Source organism: Mobula hypostoma, chromosome 14 (assembly GCF_963921235.1).
Source record: "Mobula hypostoma chromosome 14, sMobHyp1.1, whole genome shotgun sequence".
Taxonomy (NCBI): domain Eukaryota; kingdom Metazoa; phylum Chordata; class Chondrichthyes; order Myliobatiformes; family Myliobatidae; genus Mobula; species Mobula hypostoma.
The window spans coordinates 9377112-9401873 of record NC_086110.1 but is presented as its reverse complement, the minus strand read 5'-3'; the positions used below and the strand labels follow the sequence as shown (position 1 = coordinate 9401873).

The 24762-nt window shown below is 43.0% G+C and overlaps 1 protein-coding gene across 1 annotated transcript in view; it reads right to left on the bottom strand.

Moving 5' to 3' along the window:
• Positions 1–5899: 5899 nt before the first annotated feature.
• ogfod1 (2-oxoglutarate and iron-dependent oxygenase domain containing 1) overlaps positions 5900–24762 on the bottom strand; it is a 111981-nt gene continuing 93118 nt past the window's right edge. Inside the window, exons 12-13 of the mRNA XM_063066638.1 lie at positions 17120–17178; positions 5900–6394 (exon numbers count right to left, since the gene is read on the bottom strand). Of these exons, the coding sequence (XP_062922708.1) occupies positions 6233–6394; positions 17120–17178 (221 nt within the window). The 3' untranslated portion in view covers positions 5900–6232. The remainder of the gene's footprint in view (positions 6395–17119; positions 17179–24762) is intronic.

Here is a 24762-nt window from a genome sequence, read left to right as displayed (position 1 = left end):
CCTGAGGATGACCTCTTTCACCACCTCATACCTCTGGGCATCTTCCGCGGACAAAGCTGAGTAAGCTTGTTGGGCTTTCCCTTTCAGTACACTCTGAAGTAACACAGCCCACTTATCCCTCGGCCAGTCCTGACTTATATCCACTTTTTCGAAGTGGAGAAAGTACCGATCCACGTCGGTATCGTCAAATGGGGGAACCAGCCTAACCTCCTGGGTCGCCCGGAACCCTCCACCTTGGTTCGGCACGAGCCCCTGCTCGGCCCTTATCTTTAACTTCTCCAGCTCAAATTCCCTTTCCCTCTGTTTTTCCGTTCTCTCCAACTGCCTGTCCCTCTCTTTCTCTTCTCTCTCCAACTGTCTTTCTCTCTCTTTCTCTTTCTCCCGCCTTTCTAACTGCTTCTCTTCTCGCTCCAACTGCCGTACCCGGAACTCGTGCTCGAGTCTCAGTTTTTCAAGCTGCACCTGTACCGCGTCTCCAGCAGGTTTTTCAATAGACACCAACCCCAGCTCACCTTGGGGAAACACACTTTTAGATACATAGTGCTCTACAATAGCTCTGTGTATCTCCTCTCTCCTCATTGTCGACTTCACCTTAGCAAGATTCAACCGTTTGGCCACAGCTATCAATTCCGATTTCCTGGCATCCTCTAATGCCTCCAAGGTCGGCGCCTTTATAAATTCCTCAGCCTCCATTTCTGCTGTTTGTCTTTTCTTTCTTTCGGGAATTTTAACCCAATCAATTTACTGCGTCCCAAATTTAGCGTTCAAAATCCCGGACGAGCCCCCACTTATGTTACGTACCCCGTAACTGGGTTGCCAAACCAGCAGAAATGGATCACTCAGTTGGAGTCTGGAGTACTAGAACTAAGAAAGTTTTATTAAAGAAGCAAGCAACACAGTAATCAAAAGGATAATAAATGCAACAGTTCAGCGATGATAAACACGCATGTGCACAGAATTAAGATAACAGCATCAATCAAGCTCTATCGTTGTCTAGGGGTAAATGACCAAATTTCAAAGTGACTCAAAGTTCAGTCCAGTTTAGTAGTTCAGTTCGCAGTAATCGTTGCCATGGCGATGGACAACGTGGGGGGAGAGAGAGAGAGAGAGAGAACAGGAACAACTGATCATTCAGACACGGCTTCACTCACAGACCGGCGATATGGCTCACAAGCAGCTTTTGGGCAGGTCCTTGGTGATGTCACCTGAGGTCACCGACTGTGACCCCTCCTCCAGATGCGGTCGATCGTCTGCAGTGAACCCGGCACCCAGGCAAGGGCGGACACACACCAGGTTCCCGCTGATCGTACCTTTCCACCCTGGCCGTTGTCTGATACTTCCCACCAACTCGTGAGAGGCGTACCGCTTCCAGGGTCTCGTTACCTCGGGTGGCATGTGTGTCCTGCCTTAGCGAACCTGTCCCTTTTTATCCCCCTGCTGGGGTATCGCCTGTCCATCACTTCAAACAGTTCAGGGTTCAAAGGGGGAGCCGCTCCAGACAGCTCTCTACACATCTCCAAGTGCTGTTTCATTGTGTCCCTTATCTCTCTCTTGAAGACAGGTGGCAGACCAACTGCTGATCACACAGGACAGCTAACATCTTATCTATGTGTATTCGTCACAAGAGGTACAGTCGATGTTTCGGGCCGTGACCCTTCATCAGGACTAACTGAAGGAAGAGTTAGTAAGAGATTTGAAAGTGGGAGGGGGAGGGGGAGATCCAAAGGAGAAGACAGGAGGGGGAGGGATGGAGCCAAGAGCTTGACAAGTGATTGGCAAAAGGGATATGAGAGGATCATGGGACAGGAGGCCCAGGGAGAAGGAAAGGGGGGGGGGAGAAACCCAGAGGATGGGCAAGGGGTATAGTCAGAGGGACAGAGGGAGAAAAAGGAGAGAGAGAGAGAGAGAGAAAGAATGTGTGTATATAAATACATAACGGATGAGGTACGAGGAGGTGGTGGGGCATTAGCAGAAGTTAGAGAAGTCAATGTTCATGTCATCAGGTTGGAGGCTACCCAGACGGAACACAAGGTGTTGTTCCTCCAACCTGAGTGTGGTTTCAACTTTACAGTAGGCCTCCTCTACTGTAAGACGCCACACTCAGGTTGGAGGAACAACACCTTATATTCCGTCTGGGTAGCCTGAACATTGGCATGAACATTGACTTCTCTAACTTCCGCTAATGCCCCACCACCCCCTCGGTTATTTATTTATATACACTCATTCTTTCTCTCTCTCTTCTTTTTCTCCCTCTGTCCCTCTGATTATACCCCTTGCCCATCCTCTGGGTTTCCCCCCCTCCCCCTCTTCTTTCTCCCTGGGCCTCCTGTCCCATGATCCTCTCGTATCCCTTTTGCCAATCACCTGTCCAGCTCTTGGCTCCATCCCTCCCCCTCCTGTCTTCTCCTATCATTTTGGATCTCCCCCTCCCCCTCCCACTTTCAAATATCTTACTAGCTCTTCCTTCAGTTAGTCCTGACGAAGAGTCTCGGCCCGAAACGTCAACTGTACCTCTTCCTAGAGATGCTGCCTGGCCTGCTGCGTTCACCGGCAACTTTGATGTGTGTTGCTTGAATTTCCAGCATCTGCAGAATTCCCTGTGTTTGCACCTTGACATTTGTTTGCTTACAGGCAGACAAAGCAAGAAACCCAAAGAACCCAATTTAAAAAAAGATAGACTATAACCACTGTGCTGAGAAAGACGGAAGAAAAAAAAACACACAAACACACACCATGCAAACAATTGGAGCAAACTACAGCATTTGAATCAGATTGAATCCTTAGATCTGCTCCCCAAAGCAGCTGGAGTAGGCCCAAGCCTCGATCTCAGTTCATCATAATAGCAGGGCAAAAATGCTGCAAAATTTGCAGAGACAACAGCTATCAGAGCAGTTCACAGCCACAACACTTCCAATCCATCTTGTTACAAGAATCACCCTTATAACAATGATCAGTGAGGCACAGAAAATCTGTATTTACTGACAAGTAACTTTGACTAAACAGCAGGTGGGTTCACAAACCTTCTACCTGTGTGCACCCAACTAGAATCCATGACCCTCCATGAACAGTCAGTGAAGTGAAAAAGGTATTACCTGGGAAAAGAGTCTACACTGGCCAGGCGTTCCTCGTGGTCCTAACCTCTACATGCCCGTGCGGTCCTCATTATCCGTGATGGTTGGTCTCTGGTCGCTGGAGAGTTATTTGGAGCTCCTGACTCTTGTAGTGTTTCTCATCAATTGAACTGGTGAATCTCCAACCCATTGACTCAAGATCACCTGACCTACCTGGGTCACCTTCCTACTGGTCAATGTACAGGGCTACAACCTACAACGTTTTAAGTTACTGCCCACCCCAGCCTTGTGTATTTGAGTCTTTCAACTCTGACTGGTCCAAGCCAGTTAAATGAAGCATCCCAGACAGATTGAGATTACAGATTGCAGATTTGGTAGGCCTGGCAATTACGTTTGTATATAACAAGTAGCAACTCCTCCAAGAATGGTCTCAGATTTAGCAGGTTATTACCTGAAATTCCTCATGTTGACATTCAGTTGCTCTCATTAGATTGTCCCAGAGCAAGAATCAATTCAGAGTCCACACCCTATTAGCTACTTGTCTGAGAATGGTCTCAGGTTTAGCAGGTCATTCCCTGAAGCTTCCTGTGTCCACATTCAATTACCCTGATCAGATTATCCCAGAGCAAGAATCAGTTCAGAGTCCACAAAATAGGGGGAAACAAAGACAACTGGTTTGTCTGCTTCTCCTGTTCTTGATTAGACTGTAGTTTTTTCTGGCCAAATTCTCTCTCCTCTTGATCCAAAGATATTTATCTTAGGATCATTATCGTCCTCTCATTCAGAAGATCATTGGACTACCATGGAACCCCAATTCCATCCAAGCTCAACAAGAATCTCAGAGACCTCGGCCTTGACCCTGCCTTGTGCAGCTGGATCCTGGACTTCCTGTCAGATCACAAGCAGGTTGTAAGAGTCCCCTCCTTTACTCCCTGTATATCCATGACTGTATCGCCACCCACAGCACCAATCTGCTAATTAAATTTGCCGACAACACTGCACTGATTGGCCTAATCTCAAACAATAACGAGGTGGCCTAAAGGGAAGAAGTCAACTCTGACACAGTGGTGTCAAGAAAACAACCTCTCCCTCAATGTCGCAAAAACAAAGGAGCTGGTTGTGGATTACAGGAGGAATGGAGACGGGCTAACCCCTATTGTCATCAATGGATCTGGGGTTGAGAGGGTAAACAGCTTCAAGTTCCTTGGCAACCACATCACTGAGGGCCTCACGTGGTCTGTACACAGTGCCTCTTTCACCTCAGATGGTCGAGGAAGTTTGGTATGGAACCCCAAATCCTTTCTACAGGGGCACAATTGAGACCATCCTGACTGGCTGCATCACTGCCTGGTATGGGAACTGTACCTCCCTTAATTGCAGGACCCTGCAGAGTGTGGTGCAGACAGCCCAGTGCATCTATAGTTGTAAACTTCACATCATTATTTCAGCCTTCCATCTTCTCAGTTGATACACATTGAGCAATACATTTATCAGCGTACTTGAAATTAGTATAACAGCAGCAAGTGGTACTATTCTTACCCATGGATGTATTTGAACATTAGTCCCCCAATTCCAAAACTGAGCCTGGGTCACTCATTATTTCATTTGACTTATCAGCATGTGTTTCAATCACTTTAGTGTGTTGAGTCCATTCATGGATTATTTTCCTTGCCTCTTCCACAATACGTGTCCAGGCTGCAGTCAAGTGAAGAATCGGTGACAACTGAGTAACAACATAGTGCTACAGATAATCATCTGTATCAGTTCGTTGGATCTTGAAGCTCTCTTTTATTACTGTGTATGATACAAATTGGAGTCCTCATTTTCTCCTTTGTTTGACCATATTACCAATGTCCAATGAGAAGATAAGTTTTTTTTCACTAAACGCTTTCTAAGCAATATTACTGTTGATACATTTGCCTGCTATACTGGCTCTGGAACAAGACTGACCATGGTTAATGTCATCACAGCAAAATACATTATTTTCTTCATGTTGTGTTAAACCTGAAACACACAAGAGTAATATCTGCTCTTATTTCCATTTTAAATCTTAAATTATTTTAAGTCCATATTTTGTTTTTCTAGACCTTCCAATCCGGACTCCCAATGTCTTTGGACTCAAGGCATCCATTTTTCCTCAATCCATTTTGTTTCAGGATAGGAGAGATAAGCACTGACATATTTTCATTTTCCTTTGATTTTCTAACAAAACTCCCCTGGTTCTCAGGATGAGGGAACTGAAAATCATCTCCTTGATACAACCTGTCTCCATCTTCTTGGAACAATCTCCCAAATCCGGGCTATCATGTACACCAACTGTTATGTGCCAATGATGATAACATTTCTGTTTCTCCCCCACCAAGTTCAGCTGGTTAATATGGTACCACCCACTTATATCTGGATAAGTCAGTACTTTGTACGCTGAAGGACTTGCTTTGTTTATAATTTCATAGGGCCCTGCAAGCCTTGGATTTTAAAATGAGGTGAGTTGGTGTATTCTAATCATCACTCTTTGTCCTGGGCTTAATTTAATGAGACTAACTTTTGAGTCAAAGTAGGCTTTACTCTGTTGTTTTTTCTTTTTCTTTCCTATTTGGTGGATTGCCACATAATTGGCCTCTTTCACTATTGCTACCAATTATTGTACTCACTTTTCTGAAACAATCCCACTGATTTCAGGTTTTGACAAATCTAATCCTAAAAACTCCTCTAATCCTCTCAAGTCCCTTCCGGTCATGAGTTTATAAGGGATGTAACCTGTAAAAGATGCCACTGTATTCCTTATTATCATCAAGGTACAAGGGAAAACACAAGGCAAAATGCAGTCAACATAAGATGCAAGAAATTAAGGAAGGCTTACTTCAGATTTTTTCAAACACATTTTTAATCAGGAAATGAAGACCACAAAATAAATTTCAAAGAATTATATGAATTTGAGACTTCAACAGTACCTTTGCCAGGCCTAATAAGTCCCTCATTCAAGTCAACAAACTTCTGGAAAAGCCAATTAGCAGCCCATCTGAAATCCAAATGCAACCATTATATATTAGACCTTGGAAAGACCTGACACATGTTGCTACAAAATCTTCTCATCTAGAAAACAATGGCAATATGCGCCATGCCATATTAGACGCAACAACTTAAGAAAAGCAGATGTGCCATCATTCATAATATACAAAGGAAAAGTCCCAGAACCCCTTCTCGACATGCTTCCAGTTACACTGACTGATGCTCCTCTGGTTAACATGTTTCACAAACTTCAGCGTTTCTTTATCGCGGTAGATCAATGCCAATGCGTTGTCTTCTGGACAAAGGGTAAGTAACTGAAATGCAACATTAGCAAGTAAGAATGAATTTTTTTATAGCAAGATGACATTTGATTAATTTTCCTTCTCGCAATCTCACTACTTTTCTTTCTTCTTGAAAAGAACAGAGGGGCATCCTCAGGACACTGCATTTTTTCCACTGAGATTTGGTACTTGTTTGTTAATGTGTGTGTGTCATACAGTCTTATAGTTCTGAGCAGAAATGGATTCTTCAGCCCACTGTATGCATCTCAACCTTTACGCAAACTGCTCTAATTCCTTTTATCCACATCATGTCCGTTTCCTTCTTTGCTTGGCTTATTTCAGTGTCTCTTCAAATTTTGAAGTTGAAACTTTCAATTTGCACTTATTTATTCAAAATTGTATGCAAAATTAATTACCAACTCCTGTGACAGCAAGTTCCTGATAACAATGACTGTGTAAATATTTTTGTCTCAAATACCTCTGAAACTTGCTTTTCTCACCATAAACCTATGTCTGCTTGTATTTAATCCTTTCTACCATGGGGAAATGATGATTACTATCTTTATTGCTAATAATTTCATACATCTCTATCAGGTTATTACTCAGCATCCTTTGCTGCAAAGAAAACAAATCTGAGTCCATGTAATTAAAGTTCTCTGATCCAGGCAGTATCCAAGCCAAATTTTCTCTGCACTCTCCCCAACACAACCATATCATTCTTGTAATATGGCACACAGAAATGCACATAATACTCTAAGATCTACCCAACCAATGTTTCATAAAGTTGCAACAATAATATTCCAACTTTTCTATTCTGTACATATATATCCCAACTTATGAAGACAAGCACAGCATGTGCCTTCTCCATAACCCTAACACTCTGCAATGCCACTTTCAGGGAATAAAGACATAGAAACATAGAAAACCTACAGCACAATACAGGCCCTTTGGCCCATAATGTTGTGCCGAACATGTACTTAGTTTAGAAATTACCTAGTGTTACTGATAGCCCACTATTTTTCTAAGCTCCACGTACCTATCCAGGAGTCTCTTCAGACCCTATCATATCCGCCTCCACCACTGTCACCAGCAGCTCATTCCACACACTCACCACTCTCTGTGTAAAAAAACTTAACCCTCACATCTCTGTACCTACTTCCAAGCACCTTAAAAATGTGCCCTCTAGTGTTAGCCATTTCAGCCCTGGGAAAAAGCCTCTCACTATTCACACGATCAATGCCTCTCATCATCTTATAAACCTCTATCAAGTCACCTCTCAAGCTCCGCTGCTCTAAGGAGAAAAGGCCGAGTTCACTCAACCTATTCTTATAAGGCATGCTCCCCAATAAAGGTAACATCATTGCAAATCTCCTCTGCACCTTTTCTATAGTTTCCACATCCTTCCTGTAGTGAGGTGACCAGCACTGAGCAATATACTCCAAGTGAACAGGGTGCGATATACTGTAACATTACCACTCGGCTCTTAAATTCAATTCCACGACTGATGAAGGCCAATGCACCGGAAGCCTTCTAAAGCCACAGGGTCAACCTGCGCAGAAGCTTTGAGTGTCCTATGGACTTGGACCCCAAGATCCCTCTGATCCTCCACACTGCCAAGAGTCTAACCATTAATACGATATTCTGCCATCATATTTGACCTACCAAAATGAACCAGCTCACACTTACCTGGGTTTAATGCCATCGGCCACTTATCAGCCCAGTTTTACTTCCTATCGACGTCCCGCTGTAATCACCACACTATCAACAACACCCACAACCTTTCTGTCATCAGCAAATTTAATAACCCATCCTTCTACTTCCTCATCCAGGTCATTTATAAAAATCACAAAGAGAAGGGGTCCCAGAACAGATCCCTGAGGCACACCACTGGTCACCGACCTCCATCCAGAATATGACCCATTTACAACCACTCTGCTTTCTGTGAGCAAGCCAATTCTGGATACACAGAGCAAGGTTCCTTTGGATCCCATGCCTCCTTACTTTCTCAATAAGCCTTGCATAAGTTACCTTATCAAACGCCTTACTGAAATCCATAAGCACTATATCTACTGCTCTACCTTCATCAATATGTTTAGTCAAATCCTCAAAAAATTCAATCAGGCTCGTAAGGCACGACCTGCATTTAACAAAGCCATGCTGACAATTCCTAATTATATTTTGCCTCTCCAAATGCTTGTAAATCCTGCCTCTCAGGATCTTTTCCATCAACTTATCAACCACTGAAGTAAGACTCACTGGTCTATAATTTCCTGGGCTATCTCTACTCCCTTTCTTGAATAAGGGAACAACATCTGCAACCCTCCAATCCTCTGGAACCTCTCTCGTCACCACTGATGATGCAAAGATCATTGTCAGAGGCCCAGCAATTTCCTCCCTTGCCTCCCACAGTAGCCTGGGGTACATCACATCTGGTCCCAGAGACTTATCCAACTTGATGCTTTCCAAAAGATCCAACACATCCTCTTTCTTAATGTCTATGTGCTCAAGCTTTTCAGTCCACTGTAAGTCATCCCTACAATCGCCAAGATCCCTTTCCACAGTGAATACTGAAGCAAAGTATTCACTAAGTATCTCTGCTATCTCCTCTGGTTCCATACACACTTTTCCACTCCCACACTTGATTGGTTTCCACTCCCACACTTGATTGGTCCTATTCTCTCACATCTTACCCTCTTGCTCTTCACACACTTGCAGAATGCCTTCAGGTTTTCCTTAATCCTGCTCTCCAAGGCCTTCTCACGGCCCCTTCTGGCTCTCCTAATTTCACTGTTAAGCTCCTTCCTGCTAGCCTGATAATTTTCTAGATCTCCATCATTACCTAGTTTTTTTGAACCTTTCGTTATCTTTTCTTCTTGACTAGAATTTCAACAGCCTTTGTACACCACGGTTCCTGCACTTTACCATTCTTTCCTTGTCTCATTGCAGAACGCCATGCAAATATCCCCTGAACATTTGCCACATTTCTGCCGTACATTTCCCTGAGAACATCTGTTCCCAATTTATGCTTCCAAGTTCCTGCCTGATAGCTTTATACTTCATCTTACTCCTATTAATCGTTTTCCTAACTTGTCTGTTCCTATCCCTCTCCAACGCTATGGTAAAGGAGATAGAATTGTGATCACTATCTCCAAAATGCTCTCCCACTGAGAGACCTGACACCTGACCAAGTTTATTTCCCAATACCAGATCAAGTACAGCCTCTCCTCTTGTAGGCTTTGCTACCTAACAAACTCCAACCCATCTAAACCCCTTGCTCTAAGGAGATACCAATCAATATTTGGGAAATTAAAATCTCCCACCACGACAACCCTGTTATTATTACATCTTTCCAGAGTCTGTCCTCCTATCTGCTCCTCGATGTCCCTGTCACTATTGGGTGGTCAATAAAAAAACACCCAGTAGAGTTATTGACCCATTCCTGTTTCTAACTTCCACCAACAGAGACTCAGTGGACAATCTCTCCATGACTTTCTCCTTTTCTGCAGCCGTGACACGATCAGCACTCTGATCAGCAGTGCCACGACCCCAACTCTTTTGCTTCTGTGAGGGGATCCAGGAGTGCCCCTATTAACTGTTTGAAGAGAGACAGAGAGAGAGTTATTTACCACCGATATGTTGCTTTTGAAAAGAGAGAGAGAGAGAGAGAGAGAGAGAGAGAGATGAAGATTAACGGTTGGACTGTCACTTTAAGGCATTGGAAGTAACTTTGGATTTCTACTGAGTTTGGAGTTGGAGCAGCACTGAGCAGCTCAAAAGTTGCTATGGTGACCGACAGGGCATTATTGATGTTACTTTCAAGGACTTGTTGCCTGCTTGTGCATTTCTTCACAGACAAAGGAAGGAGGGACTCTTTGAATGACGTGATGCTCAGCACAGAGAAATAAATGGGAGGTCAGATGATACAGACCTCGGACACATGATCTGGACACTGAATGAGCATTGTTGTGCCCGCGGAGAAAGTAGGTTTTGGAGGATCGATCAGGCGGATCGATCCAAATTGCTATTCCAGTGGTGAAGAAGGGGTTGACTGGTGGAGAGTTGTCCACCCTTGATAGCTCCATCACAAGAAAACCAGTCCCCCTGGTTAAAGTCACAGTTGGTGACTTGTAAAGGATTTCGGAGGACGATGAGAAGATCGACGGCAACAGCTCACCTGAAGACTCAACTCACTCTCTCTCTCTATCACTATTCAACTACATACCACGAACTGAACTGAACTGAACTTTACTCAACATCATAAGACTGTATCTTTTTACCCCCAGACTTAAAGCAGCTTGGTTTTCATACATATATATTCCACACTTACTTTAATATATAATCATTGCTAACCTGTGTGATTTATTTACATTGATATTACTGTATTGCGTAGTTACTAATAAATATTAGTAGGTTATAGCAATACAAGACTCCAAAATGTTTTCTATTTCTGTTGGTTTCTTAATCCCCGTCACGGGGTATGTGACACCTCCCTCCTTGTCCTTTCTGAAACATCTATAACCTGGCACTCTAACCATTCCTACCCCTGAACCATTCAAGTCTCTGTAATGGCCACAACATAGAAACATATACAACCTACAGCACAATGCAGGCCCTTTGGCTCACAAAGTTGTGCCGAACAGGTCCCTACCTTAGAAATTACTAGGCTTACCTAAGCTACCTATCCAAAAGTCTCTTAAAAGACCCTATCTTATCCGCCTCCACCACTGCGGCCAACAGCCCATTCCACGCACTGAGCACTCTCTGAGTAAACAATTTACCCCTAACATCTCCTCTGTACCTACTCCCCAGCACCTTAAACCTGTGTCCTCTTGTGGCAACCATTTCAGCCCTGGGAAAAAGCCTCTGACTATCCACAGGATCAACGCCTCTCATCATCTTATACACCTCTATCAGGTCACCTCTCATCCTCCGTCGTTCAAGGAGAAAAGGCCGATTTCACCCAACCTATCTGGAGAATCTGGAGGACAGTGTCTACTGCTCCCTGGCCTTTAACATTATCATTGAAAAGGATAGAGAGGGCAGGACAATTTTTAATTGAGGAAGGGCAAATTATGAGGCTATAAGGCTAGAACTTGCAGGTGTGAATCGGGATGATGTTTTTGCAGGGAAATGTACTATGGACATGTGGTCGATGTTTAGGGATCTCTTGCTGGATGTTAGGGATAAATTTGTCCCGGTGAGGAAGATAGAGAATGCTAGGGTGAAGGAACTATGGGTGACTAGTGAGGTGGAAAATCTAGTCAGGTGGAAGAGGGCAACATACATGAAGACAAGGAAGCAAGGATCAGATGGATCTATTGAGGAAAATAGAGTAGCAAGAAAGGAGGCTAAGAAGGGGCTGAGAAGAGCAAGAAGGGGGCATGAGAAGGCCTTGGCGAGTAGGGTAAAGGAAAACCCCAAGGCATTCATCAATTATGTGAAGAACAAAATGATGATAGGAGTGAAGGTAGCACGGATTAGAGATAAAGGTGGGAAGATGTGTCTGGAGACTGTGGAAGTGAGCGAGGTCCTCAATGAACACTTCACTTCGGTATTCACCAATGACAGGGAACTTGATGACGATATGAGTGAGGTTGATGTTCTGGAGCATGTTGATATTAAGGGAGAGGAGGTGTTGGAGTAGTTAAAATACATTAGGACGGATAAGTCCCCAGGGCCTGATGGAATATTCCTCAGGCTGCTCCACAAGGCGAGGGAAGAGATTGCTGATCCTATGGCTAGGATCTTCATGTCCTCGTTGTCCACGGGAATGGTACCGGAGGATTGGAGGGAGGTGAATGTTGTCCCCTTGTTCAAAAAAGGTAGTAGGGATAGTCAGGGTAATTACAGACCAGTGAGCTTTACGTCTGTGGTGGGAAAGTTGTTGGAAAAAATTCTTACAGATAGGATCTATGGGCATTTACATAATCATGGTCTGATCAGGGAGAGTCAGCATGGCTTTGTGAAGGGCAGATTGTGTCTAACAAGCCTGATAGAGTTCTTTGAGGAGGTGACCAGGAATATAGATGAGGATAGTGTAGTGGATGTGATCCGCATGGATTTTAGTAAGGCATTTGACAAGGTTCCACACGGTACTGCAGAAAGCAGAGGGTCGTGGTGGAGGGAGTACATTCAGATTGGAGGATTGTGACTAGTGGTGTCCCACAAGCATCGGTTCTGGGACCTCTGCTTTTCTTGATTTTTATTAATGACCAGGATGTTGGGGTTGAAGGGTGGGTTGGGAAGTTTGCAGACGACACAAAGGTTGGTGGTGTTGTGGGTAGTGTAGAGAATTGTTAAAGATTGCAGAGAGACATTGATTGGATGCAGAAGTGGGCTGATAAGTGGCAGATGGAGTTCAACCCGGAGAAGTGTGAGGTGGTACACTTTGGAAGGACAAACTCCAAGGCAGAGTACAAAGTAAATGGCAGGATACTTGGTAGTGTGGAGGAGCAGAGGGATCTGGGGGTGCATGTCCACAGATCCCTGAAAGTTGCTTCACAGGTAGACAGGGTAGTTAAGAAAGCTTAGGGGCTGTTGGCCTTCATAGGTCAAGGGATAGAGTTTAAGAGTCGCAGGGGTATGATGCAGCTCCATAAAACTCTGGTTAGGCCACACTTGGAGTACTGTGTCCAGTTCTAGTCGCCTCACTATAGGAAGGATGTGGAAGCATTGGAAAAGGTGCAGAGGAGATTTACCAGGATGCTGCCTGGTTAAAAGAGTATGCATTATGATCAGAGATTAAGGGAGCTAGGGCTTTACTCTTTGGAGAGAAGGAGGTTGAGAGGAGACATGATAGAGATACACAAGATATTAAGAGGAATAGATAGACTGGACAGCCAGCGCTTCTTCCCCAGGGCACCACTGCTCAATACAAGAGGACATGGCTTTAAGGTAAGGGGTGGGAAGTTCAAGGGGGATATTAGAGGAAGGTTTTTTACTCAGAGAATGGTTGGTGCATGGAATGCACCGCCTGAGTCAGTGGTGGAGGCAGGTACACTGGTGAAATTTAAGAGACTGCTAGACAGGTATATGGAGTAATTTAAGGTAGGAGGTTATATGGGAGGCAGGGTTTAAGGGTCGGCACAACATTGTGGGCCGAAGGGCCTGTACTGTGCTGTACTATTCTATGTTCTGCGTTCTCATAAGGCATGCTCCCCAATCCAGGTAACTTCCTTGTAAATCTCCTCTGCACCCTTTCTATGGCTTCCACATCCTTCCTGTAGTGAGGCGACCAGAACTGAGCACAGTACTCCAAGTGGGGACTGACCAGAGTCCTTTTTAGCTGCAACATTACCTCTCGGCACCTCAAATCAATTCCACGATTGATGAAGGCCAATACACCGTACACCTTCTTAACCACAGGGTCAACCTGCGCAGCTGCTTTGAGCGTCCCGTGTACTCGGACCCCAAGATCCCTCAGATCCTCCACACTGCCAAGAGTCTGACCATTAACACTATATTCTGCCACCATATTTGACCTACCAAAATGAACCACCTCACACTAATCTGGGTTGAACTCCATCTACCACTTCTCAGCCTGGCTTTGCATCCTATCAATGTCCTGCTGTAACCTCTGACAGCCCTCCACACTATCCACAACACCCCCAACCTTTGTGTCATCAGCAAATTTACTAACCCATCCCTCCACTTCCTCATCCAGGTCATTTATAAAAATCACAAAGAGTGAGGGTCCCAGAACAGATCCCTGAGGCACACCACTGGTCACTGACTTCCATGCAGAATATGACCCATCTACAACCACTCTTTGTCTTCTGTGGGCACGCCAGTTCTGGTTCCACGAAGCAATGTCCCCTTGGATCCCATGCCTCCTTACTTTCTCAATAATCCTTGCATAGGGTACCTTATCAAATGCCTTGCTGAAATCCATGTACACTGCATCTACTGCTCTTCCTTCATCAATGTGTGTAGTCACATCCTCAAAAAATTCAATCAGGCTCCTAAGGCACGACCTGCCCTTGACAAAGCCACTATTCCTAATCATATTATACACCTTCAAATATTCATAAATCCTGCCTCTCAGGATCTTCTCCATCAACTTATCAACTACTGAGGAAAGACTCACTGGTCTATAATTTCCTGGGCTATCTCTACTCCCTTTCTTGAATAAAGGAACAACATCCGCAACCCTCCAATCCTCCGGAACCTCTCCTGTCCCCATTGATGATGTGAAGATCATCGCCAGAGGCTCAGGAATCTCCTCCCTCACCTCCCACAATAGCCTGGGGTACATCTCATCCAGTGATGGCGACTTATCCAACTTGATGCTTCCCAAAAGCTCCAGCACATCCTCTTTCATAATATCGACATGCCCAAGCTTTTCAGTCTGCTGCAAGTCATCAGTACAATCACCAAGATCCCTTTCCATAGTGAATACTGAAGTAAATTATTCATTATAGCTCCATGTACTGATCCACGGTCTAAGCTCATCCTGCTTTGTTCACGATGGTTCTTGCACTAAAATATACACATCTTAAACCATTGGTCTGGGTGCATCCCTTCTCTAGCACCTGCCTATGCTACCTCTCGCACTGTCTCCAAGCTTTCTCTATCTGTGCGCCAAAAGCTCCTTCCTCTGTCTCTTCAATTCGGTTCCCAAACCCCAGCAATTCTAGTTTAAATGCTCCCCAATAGCCTTTGCAAACGTCCCTGCCAGGATATTGGTCCTCCTCAGGTTCAAGTGCAACCCCAGTAATCCAGAACTCTGGATCACTTCCCCCTGCTCCAATTCCTCAGCCATGCATTTATCCTCCACCTCACTCTATTCCTATACTCACTGTCACATAGCACAGGCAGTAACCCCGAGATTACTATCTTTGACATCCTGCTTCTCAACTTCAATCCTAACTCCCTGTAGTCTGTTTTCAGGACTTCCTCCCTTTTCCTACCTATGTTGTTGGTACCAATATGTACCACGACCTCTGGTTGTTCACCTTCTCACGTCAGGCTATCGTTGACGCAATCAGAAACATCTCAGACCCTGGCATCTGGGAGGCAAACTACCATCGTGTTTCTCGCCTGCATCCACAGGATCGCCTATCTGACCCCCCAACTACAGAGTCCCCTATCACTGCTCCCTTCTTCCATTCCCTACCCTTCTGAGCCACAGGGCCAGACTCTGTTCCAGGCCGTTCCTTTGAACAGTACGCAAACAGAAGTACTTATTGTTAAGGGGGACAGCCACATGGGTACTCTGTCATATCTCCCTCTTACCCTTCCCTCTCCTGACTGTTACCCACTTAACACACACAAAAAATGCCAGTGAACGCAGCAGGAAAGGCAGCATCTATAAGACGAAATACAGTCGATGTTCCAGCCCGAAATGTCGACTGTACTCCTTCCTATTTTTTGTGTGTGCTGCTTGAATTTCCAGCATCTGCAGATTGCCTCGTGTCTGCATGTTACCCACTTACCTGTCTCTCGAGGCCCCAGTGTGACTACTTGCCTATAGTTCCTCTCTATCACCTCCTCACTTTCCCAGACCAGACAAGGGTTGAAGGGTTGAAGGCTGAACCTTGAAGGATTCTTGAACAAGTATTCCCAAGTCGCTTTACAGCGAGCGAGAGAGCCAGAGAGACAGTGCAACATAGAGAGACAGAGACACAGAGATAGAGAGAGCGAGAGAGACACAAACACAGAGACCGAGAGAAAGACAGACAGAGAAAAAGAGAGAGGGGCAGAGAGAGAGACAGAGAGGGAGGCAGAGAGAGAGAGAGAGAGAGAGACAGGGAGACAGAGAGGCAGAGACAGAGACACACACACACACACAGACAGAGAAAGACAGGCAGAGGTACAGAGGGAGACAGAGAGAGAGAAAGAGAGAGAGAGAGTGTGAGAGAGGGAGAGATTGAGAGAGAGAGAGACAGGCAAAGAGAGTGGCAACCACAAGCACAAGCAGATTAAGGCACAGGTGGGTGCAGACACAGGCACAGGCAGGTGCAGACACACACACACACACACACACACACACACACACAGAGAAAGGGTGCCTAAGACTTTTGCACAGTACTGTAGTAATTTAATGTATTGCTCTGTACTGCTGCCACAAAAACATGCGTGATAATAAACCTGATTCTGATATGTATTTTCTATTGTGGACTGAAAGTTAGAAGGGGGCAGGGAGAGGGGGTCATCGTTGAGAATAGCAGAAGAGAAGGGAATCATCATTGCGAAACCAGAAAGGGAGAGAAGAGGGAGCAGCAAGCACTAGACGGACATTCTGTAAGCCAATTGTTTGGAATTAAATGACCTTAGCTGGTGTTTTAAGGCTGGATGTGTCTATACCGACACCACCTCCACCGACCCTGGCATTTCTTCCCTGCCACCTGTCCCACACCCCTCCCGCGGCACTCCACCTTCGCCATACCCAACATCCTTTGCTCCTGCCAGATTTACAAACTTACTCTCCATTCCACAATGGCAAGTACAGTACTGTGCAAAAGTCTTAGGCACCCTAGCTATATATATGTGCCTAAAAGTTTTGCATAGTACTGTATATCTGTGGTGTCTGATGTTGAATGACCCAAAACAAACAATGACTCCCGGTTACATCACTGATGATGTATCCCAGGGTATCCGAGAATGTATCTCAGCATCAGGCAATTATCTGTCGCGATTCCTACATCACAGCATTCATTATACTTATTTTATTAATTCAAATATCCTTTGGATATCCGCAAGAATGCAAATTTTTCAAAATTCTTGTCAGATTAGAATTTGAATGAATTTAGTTCATACCTCTTCATCTTCCCCTTTTGCAACGTATGAAGTGACACCACCAAATTCCTCATGCCAGTCTGAAAGCAGAAATGCACACAAGATAATATTTTCTAATAAACTCACTTGCTGGTACTTTCCAATACTTTGTTTTTCTCTCTCCCACCATGGCTTGGACAAGCTTGGTATCCAGTAATGTTGTCCAATGATTATTGAGTAGGGTAGTGGTGTGTGTAGCGCATACTGGACCCTGCCCTCTATATACTTGTCTCCGCCACTAAGCGAATCAGCAAACCATCCCATAGAGGCAATCAATTCAAATGCAACCATTCTAGGGGCACAATCTAATTCACGGCTTCACAGCGAGGGGTTCCCAACCCAACCTGTTCAGGCTAGTAGTAGAGGCCTCTCAGTTCTTAATACAATGCAAATAATAAACTTTGTTCCAAAACCACCATTTATTACATGTATAGTTATTACAGAAGTATATTGCTATGTACTAGGGTAGAGGCAAGTTATCTGAGAAATTCCACCTCAAAAGACATTAGAACTCAAGTGTTGATTGTAACATTGAGGGCGATTGTTTGAAGAAATCACCCAAGGTAATTGTAATGCCATTCAATTAAAGAGAGATTAGATACCATCCCCAAAAGCACCATCTAATAAAAATATACCAATTGTACTGGCATCACAGATATAATTCCAATATCTTTTTTGGCTAGAGAAATATTGCATTATTTTGGTAACCTTTAGCATCATCAATCCTGGTAATATCACTGTTTGCAGTTGGCCACACAGGAGATTAGTGTGCAAACTTAAAGCACACGGTATTGGGGGTAAGGTATTGATGTGGATAGAGAATTGGTTAGCAGACAGGAAGCAAAGAGTGAGAATAAACGGGACCTTTTCAGAATGGCAGGCAGTGACTAGTTGGGTACCGAAAGGCTCAGTGCTGGGACCCCAGTTGTTTACAATATATATTAATGACTTAGATGAGGGAATTAAATGCAGCATCTCCAAGTTTGCGGATGACACGAAGCTGGGTGGCAGTGTTAGCTGTGAGGAGGATGCTAAGAGGATGCAGGGTGACTTGGATAGGTTAGGTGAGTGGGCAAATTCATGGCAGATGCAATTTAATGTGGATAAATATGAGGTTATCCACTTTGGTGGCAAAAACTGGAAAACAGATTATTATTTGAATGGTGGCCGATTAGGAAAAGGGGAGGTGCAACAAGACCTGGGTGTCATTATACACCAGTCATTGAAAGTGGGCGTGCAGGTACAGCAGGCGGTGAAAAAGGCAAATGGTATGCTGGCATTCATAGCAAGATGATTCGAGTACAGGAGCAGGGAGGTACTACTGCAGTTGTACAAGGCCTTGGTGAGACCACACCTGGAGTACTGTGTGCAGTTTTGGTCCCCTAATCTGAGGAAAGACATCCTTGCCATAGAGGGAGTACAAAGAAGGTTCACCAGATTGATTCCTGGGATGGTAAGACTTTCATATTATGAAAGACTGAATCGACTAGGCTCATATTCATTGGAATTTAGAAGATTGCGGGGGGATCTTATTGAAACATATAAAATCCTAAAGGGATTGGACAGGCTAGATGCAGGAAGATTGTTCCCGATGTTGGAGAAGTCCAGAACGAGGGGTCACAGTTTGAGGATAAAAGGGAAGCCTTTTAGGACCGAGATTAGAAAAAACTTCTTCACACAGAGAGTGGTGAATCTGTGGAATTCTCTGCCACAGGAAACAGTTGAGGCCAGTTCATTGGCTATATTTAAGAGGGAGTTAGATATGGACCTTGTGGCTAAAGGGATCAGGGGGTATGGAGGGAAGGCTGGTACAGGGTTCTGAGTTGGATGATCAGCCATGATCATACTGAATGGCGGTGCAGGCTCGAAGGGCCGAATGGCCTACTCCTGCACCTATTTTCTATGTTTCTATGTAACAAATATACTGCATTTCCAATAAAAAGAGGATGGTACTTAAAATCTATGCATTATTCTGATTTTTGAAAGTACATGTGATAAGAAAATTCCTACTAGTTTGTGGGATCATGAATTCAATTTTCCACAAACCAAGTTATATCTATAATTGTATCAGCAACATTTATAATCAAGTACTGTTAACTGTTGCCAACCATTGGCATTGCAAAACTATTTAGTTTCAGTAGTCGGCTAAAATTATACAGTAAGGGAGAAATGCTAGCTTTTGCACACAATGGTCATATTTTGAGAATCAGGGTTAGAAGAGGAGTGAAAGTAATCAAAAGGAGAGGGCTACATACAAAATCACAATGCAAGGTATGTGTCCAGGGAGGTACTCAAGCTCACTGAAGTAAACAATGTCTTCTGAAGTGTGCAGTTCCATCGTTTATTGGAAATTTATTTTAATTATTTAGCGATAAAAGTGCAGAGTAGGCTCTTCCAGCTACACTGCCCCAGCAGCCACTGACAACCCCAATTAACCCAAACCTAATCATGGGATAATTTACAATGACCAGTTAACCTACCAGTACGTCTTTGGACCTGGGAGGAAATTGGAACACCTGGGGAAAACCTACTCATTCAAAAGGTAGGACACACAGACACTCCATACAGAACAGCGCTGGTAATGGACTCTGAAATGAGCTGCTTGGGGCTGTGATATCGTTGCGCTAACTGCTATGCTACTGTGGTACCCTGAAGACAACTGAATCATAAAAAAAATGAAAATTGCATCTTCTGCCACCTCAAGTTCATCTATCCAGAATACCCAAGATTCTCCTTTTTCAGCATCCAATTCATAATATCTCATTGAAACCTTTTGAGAAGACTTCCGGTGGAGTTCATGGAGTGAGGTCCTCTTCTAGATCCGCTCCATTACCTCTGATTCTTATCCTATGATCAGCTACACTTAAGCTAACTTTTAAGGCACCGACCTTTACAATACCTTGCTGTGGATTGTCATTATATACTTGGATGTTTTTAAGGTCCAGTATGTCTAAGAACGGGAAAAATGGCAAATCTCCTGTCAGACCGAAAGCTACCGACGCCCCTCCGGTTGAATCGGCAGTAACTATACAAGCTATATCGGATTTGATTCGTGCGGAGATTTCATCTAAACTGGAGAGAATCATCGATGAAATTGTTAATATGAAAACAAGTATCACGGAACATCAGACTGCTATATCTAATCTCCAAGTTTATACGCAACAGAATGATCTTAAGATCGGAAAAATTGAAGAAACAATTACTACAATGAAGAAAAAACTTGAATTCCTTACCTTTAAAAATTGTGATTTAGAATGCAGAATGCGTCGTCAAAACGTAAGGATTATTGGCCTCCGGGAATCTGCAAATCTGAAGACCCTATTCAGTTTTTCTCTCAACTTTTAAAAGATTCATTTCCCACTGTGTTTCCTGATCAACCACCACTATTGGATAGGGCTCACAGAGTCCCATTATACTTGTCTAAGTCAGACAAACCTCGGCATGTTATCTTACGTTTTCATTATTTTCAAGACAAGGAAAAGTTGCTTCGTTTTGCTCGACCTAAAGGCTACATTGATTTCTCAGATCTCCGTTTTCGACTGGTGGAGGATTTTAGCAAACAGGTTCGCGACCAACGTGTTCGTTACAGATCTGTGATGGCCGAATTCTACAAGATGGATTTAAAACCTGTGCTGCTATATCCCGCACGTTTGAGGATCCGATTGTCTGATCGGTCTTCCTGTTTTTTCGACTCTCCGTTGGATGCCCAGAGTTACCTCGATCAACATTCGCCTTCAGCATCCTAATCACACTATTAAATTATCAGTGCCTGATTTGAGTCTGTTAATTTTTTGGGTTTTTATTTCTTTTATTTGCTCTATCTGAGGGCAGAAATGTTTTTTTTTGTTTAATTAATATGGTTGCCAAATTCTTTTTCTACCTGCGTCATTCCTTCTTCTTCCCTGGGGATTCTGGGTGGCCACTCCCACAGCATCATTTTTCCCACCTACCTGGAGGCCTTAAACCTCGTAATTTTTTTTGTTCCCTAGCCTATGTAGATATTTCTTTTCCTTTCCTAATTTTAAGGTTTGTTGTATGTCAACGGTTTTTTTATATATACATATACATATATTTTTTCTTTGTATTATATCATTTTCGTTTTAATCGGTGTACTTTTCGACTTTTTTTTTAACTCTTCTGTTTTTATAACTTTAGCTGATCTTTTTACTTTTACACTTCTTTATTGAGCGTCTATCGGAAGCTGAGATTAATCAATCCTTTTTTGATTTTTATTCCTCTTTATATCAATCAGAATCTCGATCAGATTCTAAACATATGTGTGACTTTTTAGACAACCTAGATTTCCCTAAGATCACACATGATATATCCTCTATGTTAGAACCTTCCTTTACTACTGATGAGATCAAGAATGTTATTTTCTCTATGAATTCGGGGAAAGCTCCTGGCCCTGATGGGTTTACCGTGGAATTTTTAAAATTTTTTGCACCCCTGGTTATCCTGGAGGCCTCATTAAAACTTGGTAAACTACCAGAATCCTTTTATAGAGCATCGATTTCTTTAATACTAAAGAAGGATAAAGACCCCGCCCAATGTGCATCTTATAGACCAATATCCTTGCTAAATGTTGATTCTAAGATTTTTTCTAAATTATTAGCAAATAGGCTAGAAAAAGCACTTCCTCATATTATTTCGGAAGACCAAACGGGTTTTATTAAGAATCGTTACTCTTTTTATAATATTCGTACACTTTTAAATATTGTCTATACCCCGTCACTAAACGATCCTAAATGCGTCATTTCCCTTGACGCTGAAAAAGCCTTTGACAGGGTCGAATGGCCCTACTTATTTAAGGTGCTTGAAATGTTCAACTTCAGCCTGAAATTTATATCCTGGATCAAATTGTTATACCACTCCCCTATGGCCTCAGTTCGTACTCTGAATTCACCTTTTTTTCCTTTCTTTCAAGGTACCAGACAAGGTGGTCCTCTTAGCCCTTTATTATTTGATATTGCATTAGAACCCCTTGCAATTGCTATTCGAGAATCTCATAACATTATTGGCATAACTCGTGGGTCAAAGTCTCATAAAGTATCACTTTATGCTGCTGACTTACTTTTATATATTTCTAATCCTCAAAAATCTATTCCAGCAGCTTTAGATTTATTAGCATAATTTAGTCTTTTTTCAGGATACAAATTAAATCTTAATAAGAGTGAACTTTTCCCTATTAATAAGCATGTTCCCTTATATCGGAACCTGCCGTTTAGATTCGTTAATAATCATTTTTCATATCTTGGGATTAAAATTACCTGTAAACGTAAGGATTTATTTAAGACTAATTCCTTACCCTTAATTGACCATATTACACAACTTTCCTTTAAATGGTCTCCACTTTATTTAACTTTGACTGGTCGTATTAATGCTGCCAAGATGTTTATTCTGCCAAAATTTTTGTATATATTTCAGGCTTTATCAATTTTTGTTCCAAAATCCTTTTTTGATAAAGTAGACTAGAAAATTTCTTCATTTATTTGGCAAAACAAAAATCCGAGATTGGGTAGAATACATCTACAGAAAGCTAAGAGAGATGGAGGCTTGGCATTACCTAACTTTAGATTTTATTACTGGGCAATTAACATTCGAGCCATGAAATTTTGGTTACTTGACAAAGATACACTATCCATTCCCAAATGGGTAGTTTTGGAATTACATTCTGTTCAAGGCTATGCACTTGGCTCTATATTAGGTTCTTCTCTTCCTTCCGATTTGAAACGCTATAAACAGGTTTGCAACCTGATAGTTAAACATACCTTACGCATTTGATTTCAATTCCGAAAATTTTTCGATCTTAATCAATTTGTGCTAGCGATTCCTATTATCGGCAATATATTTTTTCTCCCTTCCTCTACGGACCATGCCTTTCAAATTTGGAAGACTAATGGTATATCATGGTTTTTGGATTTATTTTCAGATGGTTCCCTTATGTCTTTTGAACAGTTATCTAACAAATACAATTTACCAAGAACACATTTTTTTTTAGATATTTGCAAGTTAGAAATTTCCTAAATACCATACTTTCTTCCCCTCGGCGTTACCCCCTACAAATATTTTAGATGCCATCATTAACCTTAACCCATGTCAGAAAGGTGTAACGGCTATTATTTATAATATTATCATGAAACTTAAGATAGCTCCTTTCGATAAGATTAGGACCGACTGGGAAAAGGAATTGGGCCTCACTATCTCGGCGGATGACTGGGCTCATATTTTACAACCAGTTAATACTTCCTCCATCTGTTCCAAACACTCCTTAATTCAGTTTAAAGTTGTCCATAGAGTACAGATGTCTAAAGAAAAATTAGTTTGTTTTTATTCTCATATTAACCCTCTTTGTGATAGATATCATGGAGAAATAGCTTCCTTGACCCATATGTTTTGGTCTTGTCCTACTCTGGAAACTTTTTGGAAAGACATTTTTAATATTATTTCAAAGGTTTTGAACAGTGATATTTCTCCCCATCCTATTACTGCTATATTTGGATTGCCTAAAACTTCTAGTAATTTATCCCCCTCAGCACCTAGAATGATTGCATTTCTTACTTTAATGGAGAAACGATGTATTTTACAACATTGGAAGGAGATTAATGCCCCAACCACGTTTTTCTGGTTCTCTCAAACGATTCTGTGTCTAAATTTGGATAAAATCAGAAGTAATCTTTATGATACTTCAGTTAAATTTGAACAGACCTGGAGATCTTTTATTCAATATTTTCATTTAATGTAATTATTTTTTCTCTCTCTGATCATATATATACTCCCTTCGTGGATTTTATCTGCTATTAATGGAGGTTGAGTTCGAGGGCGTGATTGTTTAATCTGGTTATGTTTACTATTTATCTAGCTAGCCTATTGCTTTGCTTTGTAGCTTAGTGGCACGGTAGTTTTTTTTGGGGGAGGGGTTTTCTCTCTCTACTGTTATATGGAAAACTAGCATTCAAAGTTGCTGGTGAACGCAGCAGGCCAGGCAGCATCTCTAGGAAGAGGTACAGTTAACGTTTCAGGCCGAGACCCTTCGTCAGGACTAACTAAAGGAAGAGTTAGTAAGAGATTTGAAAGTGGGAGGGGGAGGGGGAGATCCATTCCCATTCTGTTGTGAGTCGGCTGGGGTGATATACTGTGTCCGGTACTCCCAATGTGGCCTTCTATATATTGGCGAGACCCGACGCAGGCTGGGAGACCGCTTTGCTGAACACCTACGCTCTGTCCGCCAGAGAAAGCAGGATCTCCCAGTGGCCACACATTTTAATTCCACATCCCATTCCCATTCTGACATGTCTATCCATGGCCTCCTCTACTGTAAATATGAAGCCACACTCAGGTTGGAGGAACAACACCTTATATTCCGTCTGGGTAGCCTCCAACCTGATGGCATGAACATCGGCCTCTAACTTCCGCTAATGCCCCACCTCCCCCTCGTACCCCATCTGTTATTTATTTTTATACACACATGCTTCCTTTCACTCTCCTTTTTCTCCCTCTGTCCCTCTGTCTATACCCCTTGCCCATCCTCTGGGTTCCCCTACCCCCCCTTGTCTTTCTTCCCGGACCTCCTGTCCCATGATCCTCTCGTATCCCCTTCTGCCTATCACCTGTCCAGCTCTTGG